This window comes from Mastomys coucha, unplaced genomic scaffold, assembly GCF_008632895.1.
Source record: "Mastomys coucha isolate ucsf_1 unplaced genomic scaffold, UCSF_Mcou_1 pScaffold22, whole genome shotgun sequence".
NCBI lineage: Eukaryota > Metazoa > Chordata > Mammalia > Rodentia > Muridae > Mastomys > Mastomys coucha.
The window spans coordinates 132,878,858-132,901,408 of NW_022196905.1; the positions used below are offsets into that span (position 1 = coordinate 132,878,858).

Sequence of the window (22,551 nt, forward strand, 5' to 3'; positions counted from 1 at the left end):
CTCCTGCTGTCACACCTTCCCTGTCATGTGACCATCCACCTCAGACTCCTGCTGTCACACCTTCCCTGCCATATGGTCTGACACTCAAACTGTGAAATAAACTTCCTTTCTTAAGCTGATTTGTCAGATATCTTATTGTAGTAATGAAATAATAACCATGACAGAAAACTGATAACAGTGGTGGGACCATCGTTTCCAGAAATACGCATATTCAGGTGTGTAGCTATTACATGCTCTAAACAGGTTATGATAGAAATGTTGAAGAAGATTTGTAAAGTAGGAAAGTCCCAGAATCCTATAAGCAGAGCTCAGTGAGTCATTTGGGCGCTGAGAGAAATGTGGACTATGGAGACATAGCTCATGGGGTTTCAGAGGGGGACAAGGATTCTTTCCAGAACTGGGTTGGAGGTCATTCATGTTACATCCTCACCAACGATTATAGCTTCATTCTGTCCATGTGATGAGAATTTGCATTAATCTTGATTCAAAGGTAATGGACCAGGTTATTAAGATGGCTCAGCAGGTAAAAACACTTGCTGAAAAGTCTGATGGCCTGAATTTGATCCCTGAGGCTCACATAGTAAAAGAAGGGACCATCTCCTGCCATTTGTCTTCTGACATCCACATGTGTACATGGCCCATTCACACCCTCCTTTCTTACAGATAACTACATATATAAATGTAATTTAAAATTTTTAAATGATGGATTAATTTGTTTTGTGAGGTAATTTTCAACACAGTGTAGCATTCAGGCTGATCTATGGTTATCTCTCATTGCTCTTTTCATGATCTAAAAGGAGAAAGGTCATCAAGTCGAACAAGAGAGATGTGAAAAAACTGCTGCTAGGTGTTAACTTAAAACACTCGTATAGATCCCTGAAATAGAATAGAGGACCCAGAAATAAGCCCACATGACCTCAGGCACCTAATCTTTGATAAGGATTAAAAAATTAAAATCAATGTTTAAAAATCTGGAGAAAATACATCCCTCTTTAACAAATAGTACTGGGGAAACTATCCACACATACACCAAAGAATAAAACTAGGTCTATAACCTCATCCTGTTCCCGCCCCCAAAAAACATCAATTAAGAATGAAATGAGAAACTCTTGAAGATATAGGCATAGAGGCAGACGCTTTGAAAGTGACTGATTGCTCAGAAAATAAAAGCCAAGAATTGTCAAAAGGCTTGAAAAAAGTTTAAATTCTACAACAAAAGAAATGGTTGTGGAAGTAAGACAGCCTACAAACAAAATAAGCCCTTTTTTAGCTATACAGCTGGCAGGATTAATGTCTAGAACATATAAAGGACACACAGCCACTGAGAGGGCTCAGGAGATAAAGGTGTTCACCCAAAAGCCTGATGACCTGAGTTTAAACCCCCGTAAAAGTGGAAGGAAGGAATCTTCCTCCACAGAGCTGTTCTCTAATCTCCATACATGGATCATGGTACACATATGTGCATCCCTGCCCTAAGTGCACAGAAAGAAAAAAAAAATGTAGTTGAATGCTGTCCTCTACTACATAAACAAGTGCAAAGTCAACATGACCTTCATGAGACTCAGAAAAAGAGCAACTAAAACAAAAACAAGATCCAGATAGAAAATGCTGAACAATCAGTAAATGGGTAAATGAAAACAGACAGTTCTTGGTGGCACAGTTCGGTAGGCTTTTTCTCTCCCTTGGTGATGCAAGGAAATACAGACCAGATTAAAGGTAGATAAAGGCAGGTTTCCTAGGAAGAAGTTCTTGGATAGGTTCACTGACCTCACAGGTGGAGGACAGTGAAGTCATGAGTCACGGCTAAAGCAAGAGGCTTTTATAGAGTTTAGGTATGGAGTGGTGGCGTGCCAGCTAGGATCTAGGATTGTGTCCATACATGGCCAAAAACAGCCCCTGGGTGGGCACTCTTAGCCAGAAATGAAGAGATGCAGAGTGATAACATGTTAGCCCAGAGTTTCCTTCAAATGGGTGTTGGAATTTTCTCTGTGCCAGAAGGGTTAGGGGAAGAAGGGCACATGGGTTTCCTAGTTTGCGTGAGGGATGACCAGGAGTTCCAGCCTAACAGTCTTTAATCCTAGAACTTGGGATGCAGAGGGAGATGGATCTCTGTGAGTTCAAGGCCAATCTGGCCTACATAGTGAGTTTCAGGACAGCCAGAGTTATGTAGAGAATCTTTATCTCAGAAAAATAAATGTTCTTGAAAGAAGAAATATAAATGGTCAGTAAATATATAAAGAATATTAAACATTCTTAAGCCACTGGGAAAGTGCTGTGAGATTCCACCTCCCCCAAGTTAGACTACAAAGTTAGAGAACAAATAAATGCTGGTAAAGCTGAGAGTGCAAGGTGGGACCCTTATACAGTATTGGTGGGAATACAAATTACTCCAGCCAGTGGAAACCAGTATGGAGAGTCTCCAAAATATTTCAAGTAGTTCTTTGACCCAGATATATCATTACTGGATATATATATATAAAAAAATACTAGTATGTCTGTTTATTTCAGTGTTATTTAAACTAGACAACTTACAGAGTTAGCCTAGATTTCAAACAGATGACTGGATAAGAAAGAATGTATGTTTTATTCAAACACAACAAAATTAAGGCATTTAGGTTTTTTTTTTTTTCAGGAAAATGGGTATAACTGGAGATCATCATATGAAATAAAGTAAGTTAGGCTCAGACAAATATCATATTTTCTCACTATATATCCTAAATTCTATGGAGATACTTAGGATCATGTATGCACATATATGACATGAAAGTAAACAGCAAGACTATAGAAACAGAATAGTGGAGGAGGGAGAGAAGGGATGGCAGGGTGCAGGGGATGTGCATGGTATGCGTGCCTTAAGAGGTCTTTGTGAAACCTAATACTATGTATAATGAATATACATCAGCATTTCTAATTAAAGTAATTTAAATATTTACATTTATTTACTTAATGGTTTTCTTAGCCACTGTTTTATGGCTGTGAAGAGACACTATGACCAAGGCAAGTCTTAAAAACAAAAGCATTTCACTGGGGCTTGCTTACAGTTTCAGAGGGTGAATTCGTTATCACGGAAAGAATGGTGACATGCAGTCAGACGTGGTGATGGAGAAGAGCTGAGAGTTCTACATGCAGATTTGGAAGCAGCAGGAAGAGCCAGCTTAGCTTGGGCTTTTGAAGCATCAAAGCCTGCCCCCAGTAACACACTTCTTCCATCAAGGTCACACCTACTCCAACAAGGCCATGCCTACTCTTTCTCAAGTAGTAGCACTCCTTAACAACTCAATATACAAGCCTGTGGGGCCATTCTTATTCAAACCATTCAGTGGTTGTGCACAAGGACATACACACATCCAACAGTAGATATGTAGAGGTCAGACAACTTGTAGGAGTCAATTTTCAATCTTTCAGCTTGTGAGTTCTAGGCATTGAACTACAGTAGTGACACAGTGGCAGGTGCCTTTGTTCACTGAACCATCTCCACGGCCCACTGTCATTGCTCCAGAGGTGGTGGGACCTGAAAGAATGGAGTCAAAGAATGAGGCAGACAAAAGTCTCACTCAGTTGACACCTTTACTTAGAGCATCAGAGAATTCATACTTTGAGGGTTAAGAAAGGTCATATAAGTAAAGTTCATATGAGTAAAGTTCATATGAGTTCGTGCCATAATGAATAATAATAGCAAGTGCCAGTGGGTAATCTGAAGCAAATCCAACTCCTATCTTCTATACCTGGGAAGGACACAAAAACATATTCTCTGAACAATCGAGTAGGTCAGTAGACTTTTGTTTTATTTTCTTGGATTGTTCTCACAAGCACTCTAAATTTTCTTCACACAGCTGCATCCCTGGACCATGTTCTGATAGCTCACTTTAAAAAACTTTTATGAAGTAAGCTGGAGAAATGGCTCAGAGTTTAAAATACTTGCTGCTCCTGAGGAGGACTGGGGTTGAGTATCCATATGATAGCTCACGACCATCTGTAACTCCAACAACAGAGGCTCTAATGCCATCCTCTGGCTTCTGTAGGTACCAGGCCTACATGTGACACACATAAATGTAGACAAACACATACAAATAACATAATTTTCTTAAAATCTGTTTCTGTGCTTTCCTGTCTGGCCTGAAACATTGTTGTATAGACCAGGTAGGCTCACTTCAGGGATTCACTTTAATCTCTCTCATACATGCTGGGAGAAATGTCACTTTAATCCCTCTCATACATGCTGGGAGAAATGTCACTTTAATCCCTCTCATACATGCTGGGAGAAAGGTCACTTTAATCTCTCTCATACATGCTGGGAGAAATGTCTTTTTAAAACATTTATGCCTGGTACCAGTGATACACGCCTTTTTCTTTTCTTCTTTTTTTCTTTTCTTTCCTTTTCTTTATTGGATACTTTATTTACATTTAAATGTTATCCCCTTTCCCAGTTTTTCCCCCAGAAACCCCTTATCCCATTCCCTCTCCCCCTGCTTCTGTAAGGGTGTTCCCCCACCCACCAACACATTCCCACCTCCCCACCCTGGCATTCCCCTACCCTGGGGCATTGAGCCTTCACAGGACCAAGGTCCTCTCTTCCCACTGATGCCCGACAAGGCCGTCCTCTGCTACATATGCCGCTAGATCCATGGATAGGGACCCTCTATGTGTACTCTTTGGTTGGTGGTTTAGTCCATGGAGCTCTGGTGGGGGGGGGGGGCGTCTGGTTGGTTGATATTGTTGTTCTTCCTATGGGGTTACAAACACCTTCAGCTCCTTCAGTCCTTTCTCTAACTCCTCCATTGGGGACCCCATGCTCAGTCCAATGTTTGGCTGCTAGCATCTGCCTTTGTATTTGTCAGGCTCTGGCAGAGCCTCTCAAGAGACAGCTGTATCAGGTACTTCTAAGCACTTCTGTCAGCAAGCACTTCTAGGCATCCACAATAGTGTCTAGGTTTGATGACTGTATGTGGGATGGATCTCCAGGTGGGGCAGTCTCTGGATGGCCTTTCCTTCAGTCACCACACTTTGTCTCCATATTTCTTCTCATGAGTATTTTGTTACCCCTTCTTTTTTAAAAAAATTTTTATTGGATATTTTCTTCATTTACATTTCAAATGTTGTCCCCTTCCCTGGCTCCCCAGCCCCCAGAAACCTCCTATCCAATCTCCCCTCCCCTGCGTCTATGAGGGTGTTCCAGCACAACACTTAGTCTACATGTATTTAGGTCCACCATGTGCATGTCCGGTGCCCACAGAGATCAAAAGGTGTCAGCTCCCCCAGAACTGGAGTTATTGATGGTTGTAAGCAGCCATGTAGGTACTATGAATTGAACCTGGGACTTCTGGAGGAGCAGCTGGTGTTCTTCAATGGCTAAGAACTATCCTTCCAGTATATCCATTACTAAAAATTATTTAATTCTATTTTAAAAAATAATAATAAAAACTTTTTGTGTTTATTCATCTATGGACTTTATATTGTGATTCTTTAGGAAATTGTAATATGTTTTTGAATCTATGTGTTAACCATGGGTAGGATATTTACAGTTTTCTTTGTCACATAATACCAAATATAAATTAAGCTGTACCTTCTGTTAAACACTAGCAAGACAGTAGTAAGGAGGGGTGGTATGTGTTGGTGTGTGTGTGTGTGTGTGTGTGTGTGTGTGTGTGTGTGTGTGATCCCTCGGATTTTGTGTTCTCATAGTTAAGTCCTTGGGTTGACGAGCAGTGTGCCGTTGCAGGGGTTGGTGTCATTTGAGGATGTAGCTGTGGACTTCACCTGGCAGGAATGGCAGGAGCTAGATGCTGCTCAGAGGACCCTGTACAGGGACGTGATGCTGGAGAACTACAGGAGCCTGGTGTGGTTGGGTGAGTCTGAGCCCTCTGCATCTCTCATCAGCAATTTCTTCTTTGCTGATAAGGACAGTGGTCAGCGTGACCTTTTCATACTAGTAGGTTTTAATAGATTTTTAAGTGGCATGTAATACTGGGACTGTACATTAGAAATCAGTCCTCCCTTTCACTGTACCCAGGATGTACTAAGAACCTCGCTTCCCCTACTCGTCTTCCATATTCTGTAACCACCATTCTGTCATTTACTTCTTTAGTTCAACTTAAGCTTTCAAGTATAATCCAGGACTGTCGTTTTGTTTCTCTCTTTTTTTTTCTTCTTAATTTTTTTTAAACCTGATATGTGTCACTTACATATTGTGGCTTTCCAGGAGAGACATAGAAGAAACTCTGACCACCCCAAATAAGTGGGAGCTGATGGAAGAAATATCTGTCTGTTCTATTTTGCTGGAGCTCCAAAGTTAGTTTATTAAGAGCACATACAGTTGAGCAGGGGAGAGCCATTATTGGAATTTCATGCCCTGTGTTAATGACTGTCTTAAGAGGGAATGTTAACATCCATGACTATTATCAAGGACCTAGATGTCTGCTGCTGATGGTTCACTCCATTCTATTGCCATAACTTGGATGGTGTCTCCTGTAGGACATAGCTGTTTTGCTGTGACAAATGTTCACAGAGAAACTAGCTATACTATATCTATAACACTCTCCCTTTCTGTAATATGACAAAATTTTCACTTATTTTAATACAAAATATTCCATTTCTATATATACTACATCTTATCTTCTTTAATATTCCTGGGCTGGTGAACACCTACATTTATCACATATTTTTATTTTGTGAACAATACCATAATGAACACAGGACTAAAGGTTTTAAACCAGGAATGAGTGGTGGAACATGTCTGTAATCCTAATACTTGGGGTAGTGTGGGAGACAGATCCAAAGGTGTAACACTGTATACATATGGAGCTGTATCTGGGTTCTTAACTTGGTTCCACTGGTGCATGACTCTTTTTATACTGAGTCCAGACTGTTGGAGTTATTGTATCTTTGGAGTATGTATTAAAGACATGTATCAGAATGACTCTAGGCTTTTTCATTTTGTTTAAAGTTGCTTTCACAGTTTTAGATCTTATGATGTTTAGGACAGTATTTTTTTTTCAGTTTTGTGAACAATATGATTGGTACTAAAATGGCAATTTCATTAAATCTGTAAATTGCCTTGGTTAGTTGGAAATGTTCACAATCTTCTTTTAATCCATGAATATGGTCAATTCTTAGCACCCACATCAGATAGTTCACAACTGCCTGTAAACTCCCCCTGAGAGCAAAGACCCAACTCTCTCCTCTGGCCTCTACCATCCTCTATTCACAGAGCATATACAAACGTAAATAATAAAATTACCACAGATATTAAACAAATATTTTATAGCTATTGTAGATTGGATTATACATTTTTTTCTCTGCAATTTTACTAAGAGTGAGCATATAATTTCAAATTTGGGTGTTTTTACTTTGTATTGTGTACCCTTGGTAAACTGATTCAACTATTCCAATTGTTTTCACTTTTATTTATGTTTCTCATTTATTTTTTGTTTCTCTTCTGTGTAAGAACCTACAAAAGAGGACAATTTTGGAATTCCCATTCTGGATGTAATTGCTTTTATCCCTTGCTCTACTATCACATCTACCACTGCTATACTTATACTGAAGAAGACGGTTGAAAAAGTGCATCCTTGTCTTCTTTGAGAACTTAAGAGGAAATAGATTCAGTTTTTCTCATCATTGGCTGTAGACTGTGGGTTTGTTTATGTAACTGCTATAGTATAGAAATACAGACGTTGTGCCACTAATTATTGAGATTCATAAATACAGGATGTTAACGTTTCTCGTGTGTTTTTTATGCATGAATGGCAGTGCTCATATGGCCTTTTACTCTTCATTCTGTTGGTAGGGTGATACTTGTGAATTTTCGTAACATGAAAATTGTATCCCTGGAATAAATTACAGAGAATCATGGCTTAGCAGCTGGAAGAAATGACTAAGTGGTTAAAAGCACTTTGTTGCTCTTGCAGAGGATCCAGATTCAATTTTAGCAAACACACTGTGGCTCACAACCATCCATAACTCCAGTTCCAAGGAATCCAACGTCATCTTCTGACCTAGAAGGTGCACTAGACATACACATGATACACAGGCATACATACATGCAGGCAAAATACTCCTAACATAAATAAATCAAAACTAGAATCATTGTTTATGATCTTTTTATATTCCACTCTACTTAATTTTCTGTCTTGCTGAGAAATGAGATCTATTAATCTGTAGCTTGCTGTGACCACACCAGATTTTAAATCACTCTAGTGTTGGTCTGTAAGGCTACAGCTGACTGGTCTTACTTTTCTATTGCTATGAGGAGACTCCATGAACAAGGTAACTTATAAAACAAAGCATAATGATTCAGGGCTTCCTTATTTATAGTTTCCAAGGGTAAGTCGGTACCATCAAGGCAGGGGCTGCCTGCAGCAAGCTTGCAGGCAGGGGTGGCACTGGAGCAGTAGCTAAGAGTTATGGGCTTCCCATGGGCTTTGGAAACCTCAAAGCCCATCTCTAGTGAAACATCTCCTCCAACAAGGCCACACTTCTAATCCTTCCCAAACAGTTCCACCAACTGGGAACTAAGCATTCAAACATATGAGCATATGGGGGCATTCTCATTCAAACTACTACAATTCCTTTAATGGTGTTTTATAAATTAGTATAGGTTTTTCTCCAGCATATTTTAGAAATTTTTTTGGCCATAGACTTTTGTCTGTTTGACTCTAATATGACTCAAAATTGTTCCTGGTCCAGTCTTGTAGGAGTTCTTTAGCATACTCAGTCTGGACATAAACATCTTCTTTTTTTATTTTATTTTTTATTAGATATATTCTTTATTTAACATGTCAAATGATATCTCCTTTCCTGGTTTTCCCACTGAAAAAAAAAAGAAAGAAAGAAAAGGAAAGGAAAAAATAAAATAAAATAAAATAACCCCTGTTCCTTCCCCCTCTATCTGCCCCCCCTGCTCACCAACCCACCCTCTCCCACTTCTTGGCCCTGGCATTCCCCTACACTGGGGCATAGAACCTTCATAGGACCAAGGGCTTCTCTTCCCATTGATGACAGATTAGGCCATCCTCTGCTATACATAAGCTGCTGGAGCCATTAGTCCCACCCTGTATACTCTTTGGTTGGTGGTTTAATCCCTGGGAGCTCTGAGGGTACTAGTTAGTTCATATTGTTGCTTGTCTTAAGGGACTGCAAATCCTTCAGCTCCTTGGGTCTTTTCTCTGGCTCTTTCATTGGGGACCCTGTACTCAGTCCAATGGATGGCTTTGAGCCTCTACTCCTCTCTGAGTCGGGCACTGGAAGAGCCTCTCAGGAGACAGCTATATCAGGCTCCTGTCAGCCAGCACTTGCTGGCAACCACAATAGTGTCTAGATTTGATGATTGAATATGGGAAGGATTCCCAGGTGGAGCAATCTCCGGATTGTCCTTTCTTTAGTCTCTGCTCCATAGTTTGTCTCTGCAAATCCTTCCATGGGTATTTTGTTCCCTCTTTTAAGAAGGAATGAAGTATCCATACTTTGGTTTTCTTTCTTGAGTTTTTTGTGGTTTGCAAATTGTATTTTGGGTATTCCGAGCTTCTGGACTTAATATCCACTTATCAGAGAATACACCATGTGTGTTCTTTTGTGGTTGGGTTACCTCACTCAGGATGAAATTCTCCAGCTCTATCCATTTTCTAAGAATTTCATAAATTCATTGTTTTTAATAGCTGAGTACTATTCCATTGTGTAGATGTGCCACATTTTCTGTATTCATTCTTCTGTTGAGGGACATCTGGGTTGTTTCCAGTTTCTGGCTATTATAAATAAGGCTGCTATGAAAATAGTGGAGCATATGTCCTTATTACATGTTTGAGCATCTTCTGGATATATGCCCAGGAGTTGTATATCTGGGTCCTCTGATGTCCAATTTCCGGAGGAACCACCAAACTGATTTCCAAAGTGGTTTGTACCAGCTTGCAATCCCACAAGTAATGAAGGAGTGTCCCTCTTTCCACAGCCTGTCCAGCATCTGCTGTCACCTAAGGTTTTTTGTCCTAACCATTCTGACTGGTGTGAGGAGGAATCTCAGGGTTGTTTTGATTTGCATTTCCCTGATGACTAAGGATGTTGAACATTTCTTTAGGTGTTTCTCAGCCATTTGATATTCCTCAGCTGAGAATTCTTTGTTTAGCTTTGTACCCCATTTTTAATAGGGTTATTTAGTTTTTTGGAGTCTAACTTCTTGAGTTCTTTGTATATATTGCATATTAGGCCTCTATCAGATATAGGGTTGGTAAAGATCTTTTCCCAATCTGTTGGTTGCCATTTTGTCCAATTGATAGTGTCCTTTGTCTTATAGAAGTTTTGTAATTTTATGAGGTCCCATTTGTCAATTCTTGATCTTAGAGCATAAGCTATTAGTGTTCTGTTCAGGAGATTTTCCCCTGTGCTCAGGTGCTCAAGGCTCTTCCCCAATTTCTTGTCATGGAATACTTTGGTTTCTCCATCTATGGTAATTGAGAGTTTTGCTGGGTATAGTAGCTTGGGCTGGCATTTGTATTCTCTTAGGGTCTGTATGACATCAACCCAAGATCTTCTCTGCCCTGCCGCTCCTGTGGCCTGTGCCTCCCAGCTGGTCCCACCTTCCATAAACATCTTCTTATATATAAAATCCTTAATTCAATCTCTGTGTTGATGCCCCTTTTCATTTTGGAATACTATGACAAAATGCTGGCTTTCTCCACAGTAGTGCATGTCCATCAACAGTCTTATCATTCTTTATATTTCTTCCAGTTTTGTAAACCTGCATGGTTTATTTTTAAATTGCCTGAAATTAATTCTTTTTGCTGAGAAGCTCTGTGGTTGCATCCATCAGCCCTCTATTATCTCATGAATTAAGACCTTTACATCCAAAACTTCTGGCTAGTTCGCATTCGTGGTCACTATCTACTTTCTCCATTTCTCTTAAAGTTCATGAGTTATCCTTCTAATTGTCTTAGTTAGGGATTTACTTCTGTGAACAGACACCATGACCAAGGCGAGTCTTATAAGGACAACATTTCATTGGGACTGGCTTACAGGTTCAGAGATCCAGTCCATTATCATCAAGGTGGAAGCATGTCATCATCCAGGCAGGCTTGGTGCGGGAGGAGCTGAGAGTTCTACATCTTCATCTGAAGGAAGCTAGCAAAATATTCACTTCCAGGCAGCTAGGATGAAGGTCTAAAAGCTCACATACACAGTGACACAACTATTCCAATAAGGCCACACCTCCAGCAGGGCCACACTTTCTAATAGTGCTACTCCACGAGCCAAGCATATACAAACTATCACACCAATGTCTCTTGTTTTGGTTTTTTTGTTTGTTTGTTCATTTTGTCTTGATTTTCTTCACTTCTTCTGTTTCTTCCAGGTTTTCTAACATCATTGCATTGGGTTATGTATTATATAATTTAATCCTACTTAAGAATGATACCTCAGCAAGTGAAGATGGTGATGTAAATCCTCTGTAATTCTAGTTCTAACTCACCCATTGTGGCATAGACCCTAAAAATAAGACTGTTGTCTCTTGTCCATAAACCTGACTTAGCACTTTGGTACAAATATTTTATTCCCATTTACAGGTCACTGTTTAGCCAAACCTGAGTTGATCTCCAAGTTGGAAGAAGGATTTGAACCGTGGAATGTTGCAGAAGCCACAGTACACTGCCTACCAGGTTAGTCAATGGGCAAGAGTCAGCAAGACATGAGCTCCTGGGCTATCAGTTATATTTCGATGTTTGACCAACTTTTAGCAAAGCCAACTCTAGACTGGTTGGGCTCATGAATCAGACACTCGTTTTATAAACTTTTCAAATTGGGATCTCTGTGTCTAACTGTTTTCCTGTTTTGGTTTGGTTTGGTGGTTGTTGTTGAAAAATCATTGTATTTTCCCAAACTCTCTACCACTATGTGGGACTTCTAGTGCTTTCCCTGTTTTTCCATTTTCTTTTTTGAAGTTCTAAGTATCAAACCCAGGGCTTTAGACACTCTAGAAAAACACTCTAGCAACCGAGTTACACCCCACCTCCATCCCTCACTTGTCTTGTCCTCCTTTTCATAGACTAATTCCTATTAGGCCTTCGTTAACTTTTTCTTCTTATTTATTTATTTATTTATTTATTTGGTTCTTACTCTTTGATTGCCATCTAGGTTGTTTGACTTTGTAATTGTTTGGGTAACAATAGTGATCCCATAAATGTATCATCTTTTGGAATTTATATTCAGTGAGAAGAAAAAAAAACAGAAATAAATAGAAGTGTCACAAGGATTTTTTAGCAAGAGGAGAGGAAAAAACAGGGGTTACATTTTAAGAAGAGCATCAAGGGAGCCAGCGTCCAGCGAGTTACTTACCAACTATGAACTGCATCATGATTGTGGGAGCTACTTTTTGTCATCAACATAGGCCTATGGGCAGTTTTCTTAATTAGTAATGACTTGGGAAGGGCTCTGCCTACTGTGTAGGGGACCACCTCTTGGCAGGTGGCTGTGGATGCTCTAATAGAGCTGGTTGAGCAAGCCATGGGGAGCAAGCCAGAGATCAGTGTTGCTCCATGGTCTATGCTTCAGATCCTGCCTCCAAGTTCCTGCTTTCATTTCCTGCCCCTGCTTCCATCAGTGATGGAGTATGAGTAAGATGTGTAAAGCAAATAAACTCTTTTCTCCCCAGGTTGCTTTTGTATATGGTGGCTTATCACAGAAACAAAAACCAGTGATCTTGGTTAACTCAGATCTACAAATGTGAAAAACAGTGGCTTACCTTTTTAAAGTTTTAAAGTTACAGTTATCATTGCAGTTACCTGTGAAATTTTTAAGGAAACAAGAAAAGATTGAATTAGAAGTTCAGGAAGAAAGTGGCAGTTAGGTTTAATGATTTGGGAATAGGAAAACCAGCTTGTAACAAAGGAGAGAAGATATTCTGAGGACAGAGAGAGAACAAACCCGTATGATTAAGAAGATGTTGTGAGGATAGCTGACAGAAAGAAAGGCAAAACAGACAAAAAATGGGAGCCACTCAAGTCCAGCCTCATCCCCCAAGAGCAAGAGAAACCTAAAGCCACACCCACAGCCTGGTCTGGAGCCCTGCAGCTGGTGGATCCACATTCCCCCACTGGTGATTTCTGTGAACCTTCCATCCCTTCAGGTGGTTTTATCTGACTTTTTTTTTTCTTACTGCAGACTGTCGTGGAGAAGTCCTTTGCATTTCTCCACATTTCTTGGGATGCTAGAAACAGCTACCACATTGAGCTGTAATTTTAGACTGAGCTGTTCATGGAGCCTGAAAGTTGAAAATAATCACATAACAATAAGGCAGTGAACACACTCGCAGAGTGAGCTTCTATGCAGGAAAATGGCCACAAGACACAGTTGTGCTGGTTAGCAGGGTCTGGTGCAGAATCACTGAGAAGCTTAAGCCAGAGTAAACTCAGAGGGTAGAGAGTGTCTGCCGGTTCTTCCCCCTGTGCTGAACCACGAGCCCCAATCACTTCTGGGTTTCCTCGAAGAATAATAGCATCGTTCAGCCTGCTTTAGACTTGCACAGTCTAAAAGCTCAAACAGACTCAAGTAGACATCGCCCTCCCTCCATGCACAAAATAGTCTCTGGAGCAAGTGGCATTCTGACTCACTCACACACACACACACACACACACACACACACACACACACAAGTGGCATTCTGACTCACTCACACACACACACACACACGCACGCACACACACACACACACCATGAAGTTTGTTGAGGTTAGCAGTGACTCTTTTTATGAAAACAGGAAAATTTCAAAATGAAATACAGCCCTGTCACTTACAACATAACCTTGATGGGCCCGGCCCTCTGTCAGAACCCAGCATCCAGCACTCAGCATGCAGCACCTAGTACCACCCAATAAGGTGATAAAGACCCCAGGTGATATTAGACTCCAGGCAAACCTTCAGTCACTGCTGGCAGCAGCGTTAGACTTAAATCTTCACCAGTTCCTTCTACAGCCTATTTTATTTTTGCTAGGTAATTAGTATTATTGTTTACTTTCATTTTTTAAGTCTTCTATTTTATTTTTAGTCTCCTTGTATCTCTATTTTTATGCTTAGTTCTTACATTGCAAGTTCTTTTTAACTTATAGTTTTATATTATAGTATAATATAATGCTATATTATATATATTTATATATAATTGATATAATAAAATAATAAAAATATATAAACTTATAAATATTAATTTATATTAAATTTTGAAATAAGTTCTTTTAATTTATATGTTTTCTTCTACACATGCTTTTTTCTGGCCTGCATTTTATTTTATTTTATTTTTGAGGCCTGTCTCTCTATTGTGGCCCTGGTCTCCCTGATCTCGCTATGTAGATCAGGCTGCCCGAAGACTCACAGAGTTCCACCTGCCTCTGCCTCCCTGGTTCTGGGATTAAAGGCGTGCACCACCATGCCTGGCCTTTTTCTGTTTTATTTAACTTCCATTCTCTCTTGTATCCCTTTCTCTCCCTCCTTCCTTTAGCTTATTCTTTCATTATTCATTTAACTTTTGTTTTTTAACCTCATAGTTTATTCACCACTGTTTATTGCCTTTTCTTCCCATGGGCACTGGAGGGACTGGCAATAGTCTTTATGTTTTATGTCTGTATCTGGTTTGTTTAAGTGGTGGTGTTCAATTTGTGTGTGATCTCCTTAATGTGCTCTCAGATTGGGTTTTCAAGAATTATTGTGGATATTTGTATCTGTGAACATAAGGAAAGTTGTCCTATCATTTTCTTATATCTTTACCAGATAAAAGAAAATCTTTGGGTATTAGGACAGGGTCTGAGTCTCAGGATGAGTTGGGTGTAGTGTGTTGCAGTAAAACTCCAGCCCCAACAAGCCCATGCAAAAAACACACAACTCAGTTAAAGTTTTTATAAGCTGGACGCCTGTACTGGGCAGAGAGACGACTTCCCTACTCTATTCCCCAGCTGAGATCCCTTACTACTTGTGGCTTTTCCGGGCCACGTGTTTCTGCGCCATCTTTCTTCCACCTCCTCTTCCTCCATCTTCTTCTATCTCCCACATCTCCTCGTCTCTTCTCCTCTTTCCTCTTTTCTTCCTCTCTAAAACCTCCAGCCCCATCTTTCCCTTCCATTGCCCAACCACAGGCTCTAGCCTTTATTTATTTGACCAGTTAAAATGGAAAGAAGGTTCACATGAAATCATCCCCTTCTGTCAGGGCAGCCCCTCTTGAGGAAGCAGAATTAACATCAAAATATAAACAGCACCATGGCAATCCACAACAGTAGTGTTTCTCTTCCTTTACAGAAAAGTGTGAGGAAAATACTGTTGCCAGGTCTTCTTTAAGAGATGGGAGAATTTCACAGTTAATCCATCTGATTCTCAACTTCTCTTGATTGGATTTTTCACTACTGTTTCAATCTTTTTTTAAAAAAAAATGTATTATGCTTACAGTTATGGGCTTTTGACCAGGTTTATAGTAGCAGGCATAAAATACATTCTGTGAAGCAAGCCTCCAATCCAGGCAAAAGTGGCTGGTTATCTATCCCCTTAGCTCATCACTACCACTGTTGTACCTGCAAGCACACCTTGTCAGGAAGGTCGGGATTGTAACATGCAGAGTGTAGCGCTGAGTGAGACCTCTGATGCCTTTCCTTCCATGGAAGCCTGGATAGCATTTTCTGGCACTGTGTAAGCTCCCCAGCAGAGACAGAACCTCCTACTCAGCTAAGGTTGATTTCTGTATGTCCACATCCACACAGAGTGGTGTCTTCAGTAGAAGGATCCTAGCAGCTAGCTATAGTGGGCAACCAAGAGTCAACAGGCTGTGTTGTTTGGAGTGCCTTGGGGGACTTAGTGACCAATAACTCATAGGGAGGTGTCCCATGCCCTGCTCTGAGGTTTTCATTTGATAAATCATGACGTCTGCATTGTCCACACATAGAGTATACTTCTGGTCAAACTCCTCTCTGTCTCTCTGCCTCTCTCTATCTCTCTCTCTGTCTCTGTCTGTCTGTCTCCTCTCTCTCTCTCTCTCTATATATATATATATATATATATATATATATATATATATATATGTGTGTGTGTGTGTGTGCGTGTATATGTGTGTGTGTGCATTAAACTACTTTACAAAATTTAATGGACTTTCATAAGCCTTATCAATATTCTTAGTTTTGGCTAATCCACTCCCTTCCCTCTCTTCTCCTAATCCATCTATCTAGTTAATATTTTACAGATAGACAGACAGACACACACACACACACACACACACACACTACCTATGTTCTGCTATCTCCCCCTTTCTTTCCCAGTATCCTCTGTAAAGCTAGCTTATTGGTCATAAGTTCCTTTAATCTTCTTCTCTGGGTTGGCAGTTGATCTTTCAGAGCTTGGAATACATCTTTCCAGGTACTTCTGATATTTAAAGTTCCTATGGCACAATCTACTGCTATTCTGTTGGCCTGCATTTATATGTGATTTGATCTTTTTCTCTTATAGCTTTCACACCCTTTCTCTACTTTTTAGTGCTTTAACTATGATATGTCATGGGGGGGTTGAGTTTCTTTTCGGGTCCAGTTTATTTGGTATTCTGTAGGCCTCTTATGCCTGAATAGGTGTATCTTTTTCTAGATTTCAGGACATCTCTTTTATGATTTTATATATATATGTCTTTGTTATGATATTCTTCTTTTTCTATGGCCATAATTCAAAGGTTATATATTTTTATGGTGTCCCAAAACACTCCCATGTTCTGTTCATAGTTTTTAATATATCATTGGCTTTTATTGGGTAATCTAATTCCCTACCTTGTCTTCTAGCCTAGACACTGTTTTCCACATGATCTGCTCTATTGAGGAGGCATTCTACTGAAGTTTTCATTTGGCTTGTTGAGTTTTTAATTTCTAGTATTTGATGCAGTTTGGATTTTCTTTAGAAATTCTGTCTCTGTTGAATTCTATTTTCAAGTCTTAGATTGACTTCCTCATTTCATTCAGCTCTGTTTTTATTCTCTTGGAATATATTCCTTTGAGTTGTTTGAACATAGTTAAGGTCATTCCTTTGAATTTGTTGCCTGAGAATTTTTCCAGGTCATTCCACTGGGGTCATAATTGTGGGATTAATAATTGGGGGAGAGCAAGCTATCATGATTTTCATGTTACATTTGTTTATGTGTAAGCCTGGCATGAAATAATTTGGCTTTGTTTTGTTTTTGTTGTTGTTGTTGTTGTTTGTTTGTTTGCTTTAGTTTTTCAGGAGAGGACTAATATATAAGAGGGTTAGGACTTTATTTCCTCTGTAGAGTTTGTATTGAGGCCTATAGGTTCTGTCCTTAAGAGTCTCTTTAGAGCACTTTACTGTCTGTGCTAACAGTCATCCAATGATCAGCACAGCCCTTGCTGTCCCTCTCATTCACAGCTTCTTGGTGTCTCTCAGTGCCTGAATGCCCTACTTTGAGTAAACTATGATCAACTGGTAGGTTTGGAGCACAAGATTCTAGGGAATCTAGATGTAGAGTTAGGAGGCCTATAGGACGAGGAGAGAGGCTCTAATTAGCTGCATTGGGAAGTGAGATCTAGAGGAGCCTGAAAGACTATGGAAACAGAGGACCTACTGTGGGAATTGGTGATGTGTTTAGAAAAAGATAGAGAGGAAGAATATGTTTTGGTGGATGTGTGTTGAGGTATGGGAAAGGAGGTGCCTCAGTGGGCCCATGCTGAGGCATCCCTTCCCCCTGAGGGACCAGCCACACGATGGTATAGTATAGAAAAGAGTTAATTCAGGGCATGGGGATGTGAGTTAAAAGGGTAGTAGAGGCAGAGAGAAGGTAGAGATGTAGAGGAAGAGAGAAGTAGAGACCGGCCATGAGCATGTGGAGAGAGAGGGAGGAAGGGAAGCAAAGGGCAAGAGGACAGAGCAGGAGCAAGAAGACAAGGCAAGAGAGAGTGGAGAGGGCAAGCAGCCCCCTGTATAGTGAGTTAGGCACACCTGGTATTGCCAGGTAACTGTGGGGCAGAGCTTAGACAAAACGTCAACAATTGGGATGTAGTATCCCAGAGAAAAAGGGTAGTCTGGCAGCCATCATAGGGGAGCAAGATTCTGAAATAACCAGATATATACTCTGTTTCCCGGCAGCACAAAGAAGTATGATCTTAGAAGAGGCATGTGTCCTATGGGGTGAAGAAGAGTGGGGCCTACCTGGAGGAACAAAGAAGCAATATTTTAGAGGAGTCTAATGACCTATGTGTGGATCCTACCTCTCAATTCTTTATTTTAATGTACAGCAAAGTTTAATCTTCTACTTAGTATATAGTCATATAACCATCACTACCACAGTCAGGATATAGAAAAGAGTTTATGCAGTCCCGGATACATTTTTATTAAAAATGACACAATTTCTCAGACTGATAGTCAAATTCTATAAATAGCTGTGAATGTCAAATGGAAATTTTTAATGTTTACTCTTAAGAACATATATCACTTATTAAATGATCATTTTAATGTCATTTTAGATGTTCATACTTGGAGTGCCCCAGTTGAAAAAAGCCAGCAAATTCAAGAGAAGTGTTGGAGGCAAGTCACAATCACCAAGAAAAATACATCAAGTGAAGATAAGGTTGATATAGGAAACACATACAATGTGGACTCACACTGTATTTCAAATATGACTCTGAAGAGTGAAGTCTGTTCTAGAATGTTCTTTCAGGAGCTTGTTAATCCATTGCGAGATGTACCTTTGCCTACTGAGGCTGGTGAGAGGCAGGGTACAGAAGTACCTCATGATCTGGATGGAACTCAGGAAGCTCTCTCATATCCCAACCATTTTACTCACCGTAGCAAGGATCAGTATCCACAGTGTCGTTTTCAGTATTTTGGACTAGATGAAGCCTTCCACACGAAAGCAATATTAACACCCGAGATGTTTTATGTTCAGGAGACCTCTAGGAAGTGCACTGACTGTGATAAACCCTTTGATGACGTAGCACTTCCTGCCCAATATATGACTCAGTTAAGAAAGCAAACTTTGGGATGGAATATATGTCATAAAACGTTCCTTAACAAGACTGAACTCAGCAACCGTGGCGACACGCACATTATGAACGACTGTAAATATGATTACGAGAAACCCATCACTAACAAACCGTTACATCTTACAAAACATCAGGAAGCACATGCAGGGAAAGAGCCCCAAGCACACAAGGAAAACATCAAATTCTTCTACCTGGATGCTGAGCTGCAAACAGTTGATCCAAAACGTCACAGAGAGAAACAAGTTTATGAATGTAAAGTGTCTGGGAGAACCTTGTGCCACGAGTCAGAGCACATCAGCCAGCAGAGATCACATGCCTGGGAGAACGCCTGTGGGGGTAAGGAAAGTGTGGGAGGTAGCTCTGATGAGTCAGCCCTCACTCAACACCAGACACTGTGTGCAGAGGGGAAAGCCTGTGAAAGTAGAGAATGCGGTAAGGCTTTCTACCATAATTCACTACTGTCTCAATATCAGAGAGCTCGTAAAGATGAACAGCAAAGTGACTGCAAAGAACTAATGAAAATTTACTTCTACATATCAAGCCTCACTCAGCATCACAGACCTCATACCCCAGAGAAACCTTACAGATGTAATGACTGCATGAAGACGTTCTCCCACAAGTCACAGCTCGCTCGACATCAGAGAACTCATACAGGGGAGAAGCCCCACGAATGTAAAGAATGCAGGAAAGCTTTCTGTCACAAGTCGCACCTAACCCGGCATCAGGGAATCCACGCACCTGAAAAACCCTACGAATGTGAAGAATGTAAGAAATCTTTCTACCTGAGGTCGCAGCTCACTCAACACCAGAGAACGCACACCGGGGAGAAGCCCTTCGAGTGTAAAGAATGCCGGAAAGCTTTCTTCCGTAATTCCCACCTCACTCAACATCAGAAAATTCATACGGGCGAGAAGCCACATAAGTGTAAAGATTGTGGGAATGCATTTGCCCGCAAGTCCCACCTCACTCAACATCAGAAAACCCACACAGGTGAGAGGCCCTATGAATGTAAAGAGTGCAGGAAAGCCTTCTCTCGTAAGTCACAACTGATGCAGCATGAGACAACTCACACTGGTGAGAGAGCCTATGAGTGCAAAGAATGCAGGAAGACTTTCTATCTCAAGGCGTACCTCACTAGACACCAGGTAATCCATAAATCTGAAAAGCCATTTGAATGTAAGAAATGCGGGAAAGCTTTCTCCCGGAAGTCATACCTCTCACGACATCAGAAGACACACAAAAGTGAAAAACCCTATCTGGGTGAGAAACTTTAGGGATATAATTACGAAGAAGGTTCCCAAGCTAGTTGGACCCTAATAGGTGAGAAGCCCCATGCATGTAGGAAAATGTGCTACTGTTACATCTCAGCCTAGATCAGAAATTCCATGCCAGTAATAAACCCTACAAATGGAAACGTATGAAAGAAAGTTTTGCACAGGAGTTATGCCTCACTATAGGTCAGAGAGTATACCAGTGAGAAGCCGTAGGAACTGTAGGGATGCTGTGTTTAAGTTACACCTCATCATACGTTAGTGAATTCATACAAGTGAGAAACTCTATGACTATAAAGGATGTAGTAGAGCTGTAACACAAGGGGTGATGTATCCAGGCATAAGTCCTGTCAATGTAAATAAAGCAGAAAATCCTCCTACCATCAAGCAACTCACTAGCTACCTGGGAACTTATAACTGCCATTCAAGTTTCAACAACAAGGGAAATTTTTCAACAACGGAGACTCCACTGTCTGACAGAAAACTCACACAGGTGATAAACCACGCTAATCTAGGGGAGTTTAGAGAGCCCTGGCAAGTAAGGAATCCTATGAGTGTAAATGATGCCGAGATGTTTCAAGGAGCACTCGCTTTTAATCTCTGCTTAGTGCTGCTCCTTATATTTCATTTGTACCGAGACAAGGCTAGGCTGGACAATGGAGTAATACACCTGAGACAAGGCTAGCCTGGACAATGGAGTAACACACCTGAGATAAAGCTAGCCTGGACAATGGAGTAATACACCTGAGACAAGGCTAACCTGGACAATGGAGTAACACACCTGAGACAAGGCTAGCCTGGACAATGGAGTAATACACCTGAGACAAAGCTAGCCTGGACAACGGTGTAATATACCTATTTTTTTTTCTTGAGACTAGATTTTCCTATGTAGACCAGGCTAGCTTCAGACTCATGGAAATTGACCTGCCTCTGCCTCTGCCCCCACCTCAAATACTTGGATTAAAGGCATATGCTACCACACCTGGCTTGTAGTAAGATGTTTTTAATAAAGAAGATTCAGTCAAAGTGTATTGGATACTCTCCTTATATGAAACTTATGGGAAACAAACCAGTTTGGAACCATATGTAAGTATTCTAAAAACCATAGAGTGGGATTTAGAGTCTGGCTGGAATCAGAATACCACAAAGACAGAAGCACAGGAAGATTACAGGGACTGTGTTAATGTACAGGTCCATACTAGAAGCCTCCATATGTCAGTGACATTACTCAAAGTCACACATCTACAGTCATTGCATCACTTGTAACATTCTCATACCCATCCTTTCAAATTCATAAGGCAGCCTGCTTTGTCCCATATGCCAAAATTAGCTGCAGTCAATTGATAATTTTTCTTTGGTTGCATTCAGTAAAATAAATCTTTTTTATTAGATATTTTCTTTATTTACATTTCAAATGTTCTTCCCTTTCCTCTCCAAAAACCCCCTATTGTAACCCTCCTGGCTTGAGGGCTGCCTCTCATAACCACACCTCTCTGCCCACCTACTGCTATTTGCCACCCCTCGCTCCTGGCTCCAGTTACATCGGAAGTCCCGCCTCTACAGAGACCAAAGAAGCTGCTGATTGGGCATATATGCTGACAAACTTGGGGGAGGGGTTTTGCCTCACCTATTCTACCTGTTGGCTTGTAACAAAGACATCATTAAATTCAAGATTGCTGAGTGGTCACAACTCCTGTCTAATTTTTATAGAGCCTTCCACGTGGGTAAGGTATAATTATGGCTATCCTACCTCCTCCCAACTCCATATTCCAGGTAACCCATTCTTTAATGTTGCCGCTGGACGGCAACACCCTATCCCCTCCCCTCTCCCCTGCTCACCAACCCACCCATTCCCACTTCCTGGCCCTAACATTCCCCTACCCTGGAGCATAGAGCCTTCACAGGACTAAAGCCTCTTCTCCCATTGATAACTGACAAGGCCATCCTCTGCTAAATATGCAGCTGGAGCCATGGGTCCCACCATGTGTACTCTTTGGTTGGTGGTTTAGTCCCAGGGAGCTCTGGGGGTACTGGTTAGTTCATATTGTTGTTCCTCCTGTGGGGCTGCAAACCCCTTCAGCTCCTTGGGTCCTTTCTCTAGTTCCTCCACTGGGGATTCTGTGCTGAGTCCAATGGTTGGCCAAGAGCATCCATCTCTGTATTTGTCAGACACTGGTAGAGCCCCTCAGGAGATAGCTATATCAGGCTGCTGTCAGTAAGCACTTCTTGGAATCCACAATATTGTCTGGGTTTGATGACTATCTGGGATGGATCCCCAGGTGGGGCAGTCTC

The 22,551-nt window shown here is 40.9% G+C and overlaps 1 protein-coding gene across 1 annotated transcript in view; it reads left to right on the top strand.

Annotated features, from left to right (window-relative positions):
• The window catches only part of LOC116068637 (zinc finger protein 883-like), a 29,609-nt gene extending 7,959 nt beyond the window's left edge, over positions 1-21,650 (top strand). The window contains exons 2-4 of the mRNA XM_031338456.1: positions 5,720-5,846; positions 11,550-11,642; positions 18,470-21,650. Coding sequence (XP_031194316.1) covers positions 5,720-5,846; positions 11,550-11,642; positions 18,470-20,262 — 2,013 coding nt within the window. The 3' untranslated portion in view covers positions 20,263-21,650. The remainder of the gene's footprint in view (positions 1-5,719; positions 5,847-11,549; positions 11,643-18,469) is intronic.
• Positions 21,651-22,551: the final 901 nt, after the last annotated feature.